The 13,167-nt window shown below is 40.0% G+C and overlaps 1 protein-coding gene across 2 annotated transcripts in view; it reads right to left on the bottom strand.

Moving 5' to 3' along the window:
• NUDT9 (nudix hydrolase 9) overlaps positions 1-11,714 on the bottom strand; it is a 48,805-nt gene extending 37,091 nt beyond the window's left edge. For both annotated transcript variants that reach the window (XM_063108401.1, XM_063108402.1), the window contains exon 1: positions 11,340-11,714. In XM_063108401.1, coding sequence (XP_062964471.1) covers positions 11,340-11,446 — 107 coding nt within the window. In that variant the 5' untranslated portion in view covers positions 11,447-11,714. The remainder of the gene's footprint in view (positions 1-11,339) is intronic.
• Positions 11,715-13,167: the final 1,453 nt, after the last annotated feature.

The raw sequence follows: 13,167 nt of genomic DNA, 5'->3' as shown, positions 1-13,167 counted from the left end.
GCCCGCCTGCAGCCTGGTCTCCGGCAGGTTCAAGCGGACCTGGGAACTCTCCTACCACACTATTCCCAACCAGAAATTCGTTAGGCTTTTTTCCAAACTGGTGGTTGCAGAGATGGTATCTGCCTCCCAGTAACAGGAAGTTTACCGGGGCAGGAGTCCAGGGTGTGGTGGAGTGACAGTCGGCCCGCCCGTACTTGCTAGCCCTCCCAACACTGGTCGGGACGCCCCACACCCCCAGCCCCGCCAGAGAACCGCGGAGGGAGTGGGAGAGGAGGCCGGCCGCCGGGTCCGGAAAGCCCCGCGCCAGGCCAAGCAAATGGGCTCAGTGATGGCCGAGCAGGGCGGAGCTGCCCGCACCTGGAAAAATGGAGGCAGCACTGTGGCAATGAGTGGCCTGGTGGTGCAGGCGAGAGCCGCGTGGGCATCCACCCCCCGAACAGAGCTGTGCCAGGGATCACTCACAGTGCTGTGCCAGGTCGGGCGCTCGCTCTGTCTCTGGTTTGTTGCCTTCCGTGTTCTCGGCGCTGCCGCCTCGGGCTGTTCAGTCGCGGCGCCGCTCGGGCGCTCCCAGGAGTCTTCTTTAATGCCGGCCTGAAACCTCGAATCCTGAATAGGGCAGCTGGCCGCCTTCAGTGCGGCCCCAGCCTCCGGGATCCTGGCTGCATCCACAGCAGCCCTGGCGCCGTGTTCCCTGTTTCAAGACTCGCTTTTGCAGCTAAGAATCAGTTCTTTCCTGCTCCACACTTCAAAGCTGTTGCCTGTAAATGAGGCAGCCTCTCCTGCCGGGGGCAAAGTGGCGTTGAGCCCCCACGACCGGCCAGCAGCAGCAGTCCTCCCTTAAGAGATGGCCAGAGGAAGGTCCACAAGTTTCCCGGCTGCCTGAGGCCCAGTGGCCACCTTTTCCACCTCAGCTACTCCGCGCCAGCCGCCGCAGCCGCCGCCATCTTGAAACTCCTCAAAGTTTTAACCTTAATCACATATGCAGTCTCTTTTGCCATGTTAAGAGAACATATTCACAAGTTCCAAGGATTCGGATGTGAACATCTTTGGGGGGCCATTATTCTGCCTGCCACAAATGTGTATACTATTTACTATAAGAGCATGGGGGAAACTACAGAAGGACCCATATAAGGTTCTTAACATGGATTACAGAATACAGTGAAGATGCAGGTAGAGATAGAAGGAAAGGGGAAGAGGACGGGAGAGGGAGAAGGAAATTGAGAAGATGGAAGAGAAAGGAAGAGGGATGAGAAGGGGAAAGAGGAGGGAAAGGGGGTAGAAAGGGGAAGAGAAAGAAAAGGGGAAGATGGCAAAGAAGGGGAGGAGAAGGAGAGAGAGAAGTGGAGAAAAAACAGAAGAGGGTAGGAAGAAGGGATAAGAAAGAAAACAGAAGAAAAAGGAGAAAAGGAAGCAAGCAAAAAAGAGAAGGGAAAAAAAACCACTAACAAAACATACCAAATAAAGGGGGGGTATGAATGATCAAATTTATACATTTAAGTCAAATTATGTAATTACATTTGTATAGAAAGAAACTTCTTTTATCAAAAAAAATTAAAATTTTTAACCTGACCTACAAAGACAGCTTACCACACCTCCTCCTCCTGGTTCCTCCTCAATGTATATAGTATATATAATATACCCACCATTATAGTATCATACAGAATATTTTCAGGGCAGTGAATATGTGTATCATACTATAATGGTGGACAAATTTCATTATACATTTGTCCAAACCCACAGGGTACAATACCAAGAGTGAACACTAATGTAAACTACAGGACTCTGGGTAAGAATAGTGTGTCAACCACTGATCTCTTTACTGTCTCCATAGCTTTGCCCTCAAGAATGTCATATATTTGGAATCACACAGTCTTTTCAGACTGGTTTCCTTCACTTACTATTATGCGTTTAAGATTACTTCATGCCTTTTCATAGCTTGATGGCTCATTTCTTTTTAGCACTGAAGAGTATTCCATTGTCTGGATGTACCAATTTACCCAGTCACCTACTGAAGAACATCTTGGTTGCTTTTAAATGTTAGCAATTATGAGTAAAGCTATTAAAAACATCTGTGTGCAGGTTTTTGTGTGGACATAAATTTTTGATTCATTTGAGTAAATACCAGAGTGTGACTGCTGGGTCACAGGATAAGAATATGTTTAGTTTTGTAAGAAACTGCCAAACTGTTTTCTCTTCTTTGATTTTTAACTGGTTTAATTCTTTCCTATCCCTGTATGTCTATAGCTTTATGCACAACATAAGCTGTTCTCTTTCATCACATTTTTAAAGACTTTGAAACAATTGCTATGTCAATTTGCACTCACTTTGCATCTGTGAAATATTGTCAAACACCCAAAAATTAGAGAAAGCCTCACCAATAAAAAGTTAACATCCCCAGAGGGGCTGAGCACTAGGTATAAGGAAGGAGAATATATGACCTATGACTAACTTTATTAAAAGTGTTAGTTTCATTCATTATTTTTATATTATAATGACTTGCTCCCCTCGGCTGCCAAAACTTTGGAAATCCAAATAATGAACACTCTGAAAACAAGATCATCCTCACTTATCCCAAACCCATATTCAATAAAAATGAATAGATGTGAAAAACATGCATTTATCAAAATTAGCAAACGGATTTCAGGTATGTGTTTAAAAGCAAAATTTTACATATGGGCCCTAGTCACTAACAATTCTATGTTTCATGGTTTGGGAGTGTAGCAAGAAAAAAGTCAAGGGCACTCATTAACTTCCCAACAGGACACACTGATCTTGTTTCATTCTATCCCAACCATCAAAAATATTTTTTAAGGAACTTGAGGCTCTTTATTCCCTGATTTAGCAATGGTATGTGGAATTCTACAAATTTGGTACCCATTCTAACAAGAGAAATGTACATACCTAATTGTTTATTTCTCCGAAACAAATTTAATCTTACAAGTAAAACAGCAAAAACTCAGACTATGCATCTTACCACATCAAGAAGTGCTAATGCTGATACTTATATCTGCTCTTTACATGCAATACACTGAAAGGAATCAGAACAAGAATACCTATAATATACAAGGGTACTTCAAAAGGTTCATGGAAAAATAGAATGAAAGGATAATATGGAGGCACCGAGGTGAGTCGAGCCCCGCATGCCACTGGGGGCATAGTCTCCAGACCTAGAGAAGCCGCTCACAGCCCCAGCAGGTGCCAAGGTGAGCGGAGTCCCACATGCCTTCAGGAGCCCAGACTCCAGCTCTAGAAAGCCCTGCTCATGGCTGGAACAGAAGCCAAGGTGGTATGACACAGCCAACACCACTACTGTCGCCACAAGGATGGTTCACCAACACAGTAGCAGCCAGGGCCACTCTACAGACAGCCCACTGCTTGACTACATTGATACAAGAGTCACCAGTAGAGCCTGCAAATAGAAGATGAAATCTCTATCCTCACAGCCAACCCCAGAGTAATAGAAGAAGCAAGTGCTCTACCAGATGACCAAACATCAATAAAATATAAAAGAACCACAAACAAGAAAATATGACATCACCAAAGAAGTGCAGTAATGCTCAAGTTCCAGACCCCACAGAACAAGAAACACCTGAAATCTCTGAAAAAGAATTCCAAGCAATGATCTTAAGAAAACTAAAAGAGGTGAGAGAAGACTGAATTAGAGAACACAATAAAACAAGAAAAAAATACCCAGGATACAAAGGAGGACATTTATAAAGAGATTAATGCCTTAAAAAAGAATGTAGCAGAACTCCTAGAAATGAAACATTCACTCAATTAAATAAAAAACACAACAGAGAACTTGAGGAGCAGTCTAGAGCAAGGAGAAGAAAGAATTTCTGATCTCAAAGTTGGTCTTTTCTAAATAACCCAGGCAGACCAAAAAAAAAAAGGAAAAAAGAATTAAAAATAATAAAAAATATCTAAGAAAGCTAGCAGACCACTTCAAGTGCCTAAACATCTGAATCATGGGTATTCCAGAAGGGGAGGAGAAAGAAAAAGGTACTGAAAACCTATTCAAGGAAATAATAACAGAAAACTTCCCAGGCAAGACCAAAAAAAAAAAAAGGAAAAAAGAATTAAAAATAATGAAAAATATCTAAGAAAGCTAGCAGACAACTTCAAGTGCTCAAACATCTGAATCATGGGTATTCCAGAAGGGGAGGAGAAAGAAAAAGGCATTGAAAACCTATTCAAGGAAATAATAACAGAAAACTTCCCATGCGTAGGGAAAGATGCAGACCTTCAGCTCAAAGATCTCCAAACAGATTCAATCCAAAAAGATCCTTTCCAAGACACATTATAGCAAATTTGCAAAGGTCAAAGACAAAGAAAGATTTCTAAAAGCAGCAAGAGAAAAGCATCAAGTCACCTATAAGGCGACCCCATCAGACTAACAGTAGACTTTCTCAACTTAAACCCTCCAGGTCAGGGATGATATACTAAATACTAAAAAAAAAACTGCCACCCTAAAATTCCATACCCAGCAAAGCTCTCCTTCATAAATGAAGGCAAAATAGCACAATTCTCAGACAAACAAAAATTGTGGGAGTTCACCACCACACATCCAGCCCTGCTAGAAATTCTCAAGGGAGTCTTGCACCTGAAATATGAATAATGATGATCACTATCACAGATACAAAAAAAATAGTAAAACCCACCATCAAAACAAAAATTCGAATGAGAAAGAGAAAGAAGCTAAATCATGCTGCCTCAAATTTCCAACTAACATTGAAGATGAGAAATAGAAGAAGCAATGAATGAAAGATATTTAAAACATCTAAACAAAAAGCAATAAAATGACAGGAGTAAGACAATACCTGTCAATAACAACCCTAAATGTAAATGGATTAATCTCCCCATTCAAAACACAAAGACTGAATGATTGGATTAAAAAACTAGACCCAAGTATACGCCGTCTTAAAGAGACTCACTTCACCTGTAAAGACACCCACAGATTAAAAGAGAAGAGATGGAAAAGATATACCACACAAATGGAAAACAAAAATGAACAGTTTATATTGGATAAAAAAGACTTTAAACCAAAAACCATAAAAAGAAACGAAGAAATCCACTATATAATGATAAAGGGATCTATCCAGCTAGAAGATATAACAATCGTAAAAATGTATGCACCCAACACTGGAGCACCCAGACATATAAAGCAAACATTCTTAGACCTAAAGAAAGAAGTAGACCTTAATACAATAATAATAGGTGACCTGAAGACCCCACTCTAAGCATGGGACAGTTCTTCCAGACAACAAATCAACAAAGAGACACAGGGTTTACATTACATCTTAGACCAACTGGACCTGGCAGATGTATACAGAACATTTCTCCAACAACTACAGAATATACATTCTTCTCATCAGCACATGGAACATTCTCCAGGACAGACAACATGTTAGGTCATAAATATAGTCTCAGCAAATTTAAAAAACTGAAATCATTCCAAATACCTTTTCAGACACAATGACCTAAAACTGGAATTCAGTAACAAGCAAAACCCTGGAAACTATACAAATGCATGGAAACTTCTTGAAACTAACAAAAATAAAGATACATCCTACCAAAACCTGTGAGATACTGCAAAAGCAGTACTAAGAAGGAAGTTTATTGCATAAACACTTACATCAATAGAATGGAAAGTCTTCAAATAAACAACCTAACACTACACCTTAAAGAACTAGAAAAACAACAATGGTCTAATCCTAAAAGTAGTAGATGGAAAGAAATAATTAAGATCAGAGCAGAAACAGATGAAATAGAGACCTAAAAAATGATACAAAAGATCAATGAAACAAAAAGTTGTTTTTTTGAGAAGATAAATAAAATAGATAAATCATTAACTAGGTTAACAAAAAAAGAAAAGACCCAAATAACAAAAATCAGAAATGAAAAGGGAGAAATTACAACTGATACCACAAAAATATGACAAAATAATCATTAGAGACTATTATAAACTGTACGCCAACACATATGAAAACCTGGAGGAAATGGATAAATTTCTGGACATATACAAACTACCCAGACTAAATCAAGAAGAAATAGAAAACCTGAACAGACCAACAACAAGCAACAAGATTGAAGCAGTAATCAGCAATCTTGCAACAAAGAGAAGCCCAAGAGCAGATGGCTTTACAGCTAAATTCTATCAAACCTTTAAGGAGGAATTAATACCAATTCTCCTCAAACTATTCCAAAAAATTGAAACAGAAGCCATTTTCCCAAATTCATTCTATGAAGCCAGCATCACCCTAATACAAAAACCAGACAAAGATACAACAAAAAAAGAAAATTAAAGGCCAATATCCTTCATGAACATAGACACAAAATCCTCAACAAAATATTAGCAATCAGAATACAGTAACACATCAAAAAACTGTACACCATGATCAAGTGGGATTCATCTCAGGTATACATGGATGGTTCAACATACTCAAGTCAATAAATGTAATACGTCACATCAACAAAATTAAGGACAGAATCATACAATTATCTCAATAGGTGCGGAAAAAGCATTTGACAAAATTCAACACCCCTTCATGATAAAAACTCAACAAATTAGGTACAGAAGGAAAGTATCTCAACACAATAAAAGCCATCTATGACAAGCCGACCGCCAATATCATCCTGAATGAGGAAAAACTGAAGGCTTTTCCCTTAAGAACAGAACAAGACAAGGATGTCCACTCTCACCACTTCTAGGTAACATTGTACTGGTGGTACTAGCAAGAGCAATCAGGCAAGAGAAAGAAATAAAGGGCATCCAGACTGGAAAAGATGAAGCCAAACTATCACTATTTGCAGATAACATGATACTATATATAGAAAAACTTAAAGACTCTATCAAAAAACTCTTAGAGCTGGTTAATCATTTCAGTAATGTTGCAGGATACAAAATCAACATCCTAAATTCAGTTGCATTTATATTCTCCAATACTGAGATAACAGAAAGAGAAATCAAGAAAGTAAGCCCATTTACAACAATCACACACAAAAAATAAAATACCTGGGAATCAGTATAACCAAGGAGGTGAAAGATCTCTACAATAAGAACTACAAACCACTACTGAAAGAAATTAAAGAAGATACAAAAAGATGGAAAGCCATTCCAGGCTCTTGGATTGGAAGAATTAACATTGTGAAAATGTCCATACTACCCAAAACGATCTACACATTCAATGCAATCCCAATCAAAATACCAATGACATTCTTCACAGAAATCGAAAAAACAATCTTAACATTCATATGGAACAACAAAAGACCCTGAATAGCCAAAGCAATCCTTAGCAAAAAAAAAAAAAAGCTGGAAGCATAACACTACCTGACTTCAAATTACAGTACAGAGCTATAGTAACCAAAACAGCATAGTATTGACATAAAAATAGACACTCAGACAAGTGGAACAGAATAGAAAACCCAGAAATCACCCTACAGGCTTACAGCCCATTGATATTTGACAAAGTCAACCAGAATGTAAATTGGGGAAAAGACTGACTCTTCAATAAATGGTGCTGGGAAAATTGGATATCCATATCCAATGAAAGAAATGAAATTAGACATGTACCTTTCACCATATACCAAAACCAACCCAAGATGGATTAAAGACTTAACGTATAAGACCTGAAACTGTAAAAGTCCTAAGGGAAAATACAAGGGAAACACTTCAGGAACTAGGTGTGGGCGCAGACTTTATGAACAAGAGCCCAAAAGCACAAGTAACAAAAGAAAAAATAAACAAATAGGACTATACCAAACTAAAAAGCTTCTGCACAGCAAAGGAAATATCAACACAGTGAAATGACAACCTACAGAGTGGGAGAAAATTCTTGCAAACTATACGTCTGACAAGGGATTAATATCGAGAATATACAAGGAACTCAAGCAATTACTCAGTAAAAAAAACAAATAACCCAATTAAAAAATGGGTGAAGGAGCAGAATAGACATTTTTCTAAGGAAGACATACAAATGGACAAATGGTAAATAAAAAAAATGCTCAACATCACTAATCATCAGGGAAATGCAAATCAAAACCACTTTGAGATATCTCCTCACCCCAGTTAGACAGGCTATAATCAAAAAGATGGAGAATAACATGCTGGCAAAGGTGTGGAGAGAAGGGAATGCTCCTACACTGCTGATGGGACTGTAAATTAGTACAACCACTATGGAAAACAATATGGAGATTTCTCAAACGACTACAGATAGATATACTATACAATCCAGCAATCCCACCTTTGAGTATATATATACTCAAAGGAATGGAGATCACTATGTCGAAGGGATACCTACATTCCCATGTTCATCACAGCTCTATTTACAATAGCCAAGATATGAAACCAACCTAAATATCCATCAACAGATGACTGTTGATGGATAAGGAAAAGGTGGGATATATACACCATGGAATACTACTCTGCCATAAAAAATTCTGCCATTCGCAACAACATGGAGGAGCTTGGAGAAACTTATGTTGAGTGAGATAAACCAAGAACAGAGGAAAAAATACTGCATGTCTTCACTCATAAGTGTGAGCTAAGACAGAAAGAAGGAAAGAAAGACCACAGTGGTGCCCTGGACTTGCAGAGGGGGGTGGGGGAAGGAGGGAGAGAGGGGATTAATTGGGTGGGGGACATGGGGAATAATCACACTTTGTGGCAATGGGCATGCTGCTAGTATTGATCTGGCCATCACATCTCGGGCACAAGTGGTGACAGTCAGCTTTGTACCCCATAAATATTCATAACCAATATAAATAAATGAAACAGATAATATGAATCTTTCCGTGAGTTTTTTGAAGTACCCTGATATACATATATAGCCTAGACTTTTTAATTGCATTACTGAATAGGTACAAGAAATATATTTACCTAACAAATGGGAATTAAATAACTTATTAAAAAATAAGTTTGTTTTACAAAGCAAGAACCAGTTCCTGAGACTGGCAAACTTAAAGAAAAGCAACATTGATATGGTGCTTTCAAATAAAGAAAATGTACAGTTATCATAATAGACATAATAATAGCTGTATATAGTGCTTGCTATGTGCAACAAACTCTTCTAAGCACTGTAATATATTAACTCATTTGGTCCTCACAACTCTGAGTTTAGGTACTCTTATCCTTCTTTTAGAAGTAAGAACATTAAGGCCCAAAGAGGCTAAATAAGTTTACCAAGGTCACAACAACTGATGGCAGAATCAGGATCAAAACCCAAACAAGCTAGCTCAGAATTCCAGGTTCTTAACACTATAGTACACTATCTCTACTCACTTTTAGCTCACATACATTTTATATGTCCTCACAGGAATAAAATATACAGTATTCTCCACACATGCTGATAGACCCTGTTGGGAAATTTGGAAGCATTGACTACATCTTTATGTATACCTTTTTTATTCTCCACACATGCTGATAGATCCTGTTGGGAAATTTGGAAGCACTGACTACACCATTTTTCCTAAAAAACAGACATTTGGAACTTTCTATTCAAATCACAGAAACTAACTGCAAAACTATCACTTTCTGGATTCATCCAAATTATTAAAGGGTGGTAAAATTCTTAATGATACATTTCTTTTTGTCTCTCCCAGGATACTCTACAACATTAGATACCCGATATTCAACACATATTTGTTGGCTTAACTTTTGGGTTTTTTCTTCCAAGACAGTACAGTCGCTTACTCTGGAAATAACTGCCAAGCAGCTTGACATTGTTCTGGTGGCAACTAACAAAAACAGCATTAGTGACTTACAGAAAGCATATATGTTTATTCCTTCCTTCCCCAAATCCCACTGAAAGACGATAAAGATGTATAAAAGGAAAGAAAATCCACACCAGGAGAGGGAATAGGACATCACCTGTGAAAGATTTTAATCAATTTCAGAAGATAGAAAGTAGATAGAAACCCACTGACCCACAAATCAGAGTAGAAAAAAATTATATTTAAGAATATGCACAAAACGGTGAAGGAGAGATACCATTTCCACAAAAGGAACTCTGTGAGGTTTCAAGCTTGAAGTCAGTGGGCCCAAACGTCATAAGAGGGCAATGAGACAATAACCACGGAAATTACTCAGACCTCCACCTTCCAAACAAAACGTGTACATCAGATTTGTACGCCCCTAGAATAAAGCCAACATTTAACCAAAAAATGAAGGGCTAGGGACCCCTACTGTAAATACTCATGTCAGAGAACATAGCAGAAACATATGCTTAATAAGTTTACAATTCACACTGAGGAAATTAAAGTTAAAGCACCCATACTCAGAAGAGAAGCTACTTCACCACTACTGTAAAGCCTGGAGCAAAAGGGGGGTTCCCAGGCCGTTGGCCTGGTACCTGTTCACACACTCTCAACTGAAACCTTCCAGTCTAAGCGACCTGGTACAAAGAAGCTATCAGCCCTTCCATGTGGAGAAAACAATGCCTATTACTTACATTGCCTGTTATTTACATACCAACCAGTGTCCATCAGATGCTTGAGAAAAAGCAACAAAAGTAGAGAAACAAAAAGTAACAGAATGACTGACCAAAAGCAAACAGACTGATTTAGGAAACAGAAGACAACTTTTACTCTAATTACCTCTTTATAGATCCAAAAGACTTTTTATAGCTACAAAATAAGAAAATAATAAAAGGCTGCCACATCTAGGACACTGTGTTTACTGACTCAAAGAATAAATACTAAACAAGGGGAGAACAGGAGCAGGAGGCAGTGTGAGATACCATGAATCCCCAAACTTATCTAGAGTTGGCAAGTCAAGAAAAGGGGGATAATAAATATATTATCTATCCTGGAAAGGGGGGGCGGGGAGAATAGCGATTTTACTTTTTATTTTACGTCATTTATACCGTTCAAATTTTAACCATATGCGTGTATTAATTTTAACAATGTTTTCAGTATTATTTTAATAACGTTTTCAAGTATTAACCAGAAAAAAATGGCACGGGGCTTTTTAAGCAACGAGCTCTCGCGGGAACTAATAGGGCGAGAACTCACTGGTTAATCCCCTCCCTCAGGGAGAGCATTAATCCATTCATGAGGGAACCGCCCCCATGACTCAATCAGTTTCCAACACTGCACATTGGGGACCAAATTTCCACATGAGTTTTGGAGGGGACAACACATCCAAACTCCATCAGTCCCTGATACTAGTTTTCATCCAAAAGCAGATAAAACCGTTTGGAGCCTTTCTGAAAACTTGAATATGGCTATAAAAATCCGAGACCTCAGCAAATCCTACAGAATACGCCGGAAAAGACGCTGGTTCCCACCCCCCAACCCAAGTTCTTGGGGGAAAAGGAGCCGGCACTAGGAGGAGGGAATACCTGTACGCAGGGATGCTGCAGCAGCCTGAGGACCTGAGAGTCACAGAGGTCAAGGCAAGAGAGAGAGACACCGCTGCTAAAGCCTTTCCCAGGAAGCGTCCGTCCATCAGCGCCCTGCGGGCTGCTTTGCGGAGCTAGGTCGTTCTTAGTTTGGGCCTCAGCCTCTGACCGCCCCACAGCCCGGAGCTCTGGCCCGGGGTATCTAGCGGGAACTAGGACCGGGCCGCCCTCCTGTTCCCAAAAGGGAGTAAGTACGTCTGTCTGTAAACACCCAGAGACCAGGAGCCCTCCCCAAATAATAGTCTACCACTTTCCCCAGTGTGTGGAGGAAAAATTTCAGAGCAACGAAAGACGACAACGCTTCCTTCCCCTGACGTCCCCTGTACGTGACGGCGCTTTACGGCTGCGCGGTAAAGCAAAAGCCGTGCTGGCTTCGTAGCCTTCCTTCTCCGCCTTCTCAGTCTGCGCAGGCGTACTTGGCGCGAGGCAAAGGGGAAAACCGAGAAAGCGCGCGAGAAAAGGAAACGTGAAAAAGACGAGGAACTGGAAAGGGGGAAGGGGGAAAGAAGAAAAGGGATTTGAGAGAAGTTTGCTGACTTGTATTTTTCAGCAGGAAGGGGTTACAGAACCACGCGCATCCTAGTCATGTCTCGAATAATCTGTGGTTACTGGAAGAGGAGGTAGACAAGAGACTTGGAATCCACGTATCTTGAGGCGTTTGCTGCAAAATTGCACAAGGCTTTGCCGGGTGTCGTCCTTGGAAACCTATGGAGGTGTAAACAAGCTGTGAAACGGACACAGAGCCTGAAACAGGAACGGAGGCCTGCAATGTATAACTAACTCAAGCAGCAAAAATTAGCCATCCTGCCAAACTGAAAATGGGAAACACAGATTGTCCAAAACAGTTTGTAATCTGGCCTTCATCTTTTGTATTCGTTATCTTATTGATGTGGCAGATATTTAACTTTTAAATACATAATCCAGTGTTTCAGTACTGTGTTCAGATACAGAACTTTGACCACCTTAAAACTTTGACCACTTAAAAGTCAGATTTTAACATCCGTTGTTTTGAAAAGTGCAGAACTCTTGGCACATAACCTCTGCAATAAGACCTGACCACACTGTAGTATGGCCTCCAACAGCTTAATGCTTGTGCCCAGGGTGACCCCAGACCCCCTTTATAATGCCTGCCTGAAAAATCTCACTGCCAGGAACATTTACTGTTTGTTCCAGACAAAATATGGTGATAGATAGGTCTCTGAGTCCCCTCTGAGAGCAGTTATTTTAGAAAGCTTGTGGTTATAAATGCTTTCTCTGCCCTTTGAGGTGTAAGTTTATCACCCGACAGTTTCCTCAAGTACTTGAGAGCCATGTGTTTGAAATGCAAATATTCAGGGAGAGAAATCACCCTAGCTCCCTGATCCTGTGGGGAGAGTGTGCCTTGTTTCAATTAGCACCACTGCCTCCTGTCATAAAGATAGAAGTTTGTTTCTCTTCTGAATAAGCACTAATTAACAAACTCAGATGGCCTAGCCAAATGGATTACCCACCCTTAAGTCCCCTTCACCCCACCCTGCCCCCTGCCCTTCCCTGATCATATCCCAGCCTTTATATAAAGTCTCCAGCCTTTCCTTTCCGGGAGTGGAGTTCAGTTCATACCGGACTCTCTTCACCATAAAATCTGTCCTTGCTGCTTTAACTAGTGTCCAGCTTTGTTTATGTTTGACAGCTCTTAAGTAGCAAAGTACTATTATAAATATATGAATTTTTAAAGTTAATATCTGTGTCTGGCTTCCTCTGGTCATGTAAATTTTGCTCTGAATGTTGT

This window comes from Cynocephalus volans, chromosome 9 (assembly GCF_027409185.1).
Source record: "Cynocephalus volans isolate mCynVol1 chromosome 9, mCynVol1.pri, whole genome shotgun sequence".
Classification (NCBI taxonomy): Eukaryota; Metazoa; Chordata; class Mammalia; order Dermoptera; family Cynocephalidae; genus Cynocephalus; species Cynocephalus volans.
Note: the sequence above shows the minus strand (reverse complement) of the source record. Positions and strands in the feature narration are given on the sequence as shown.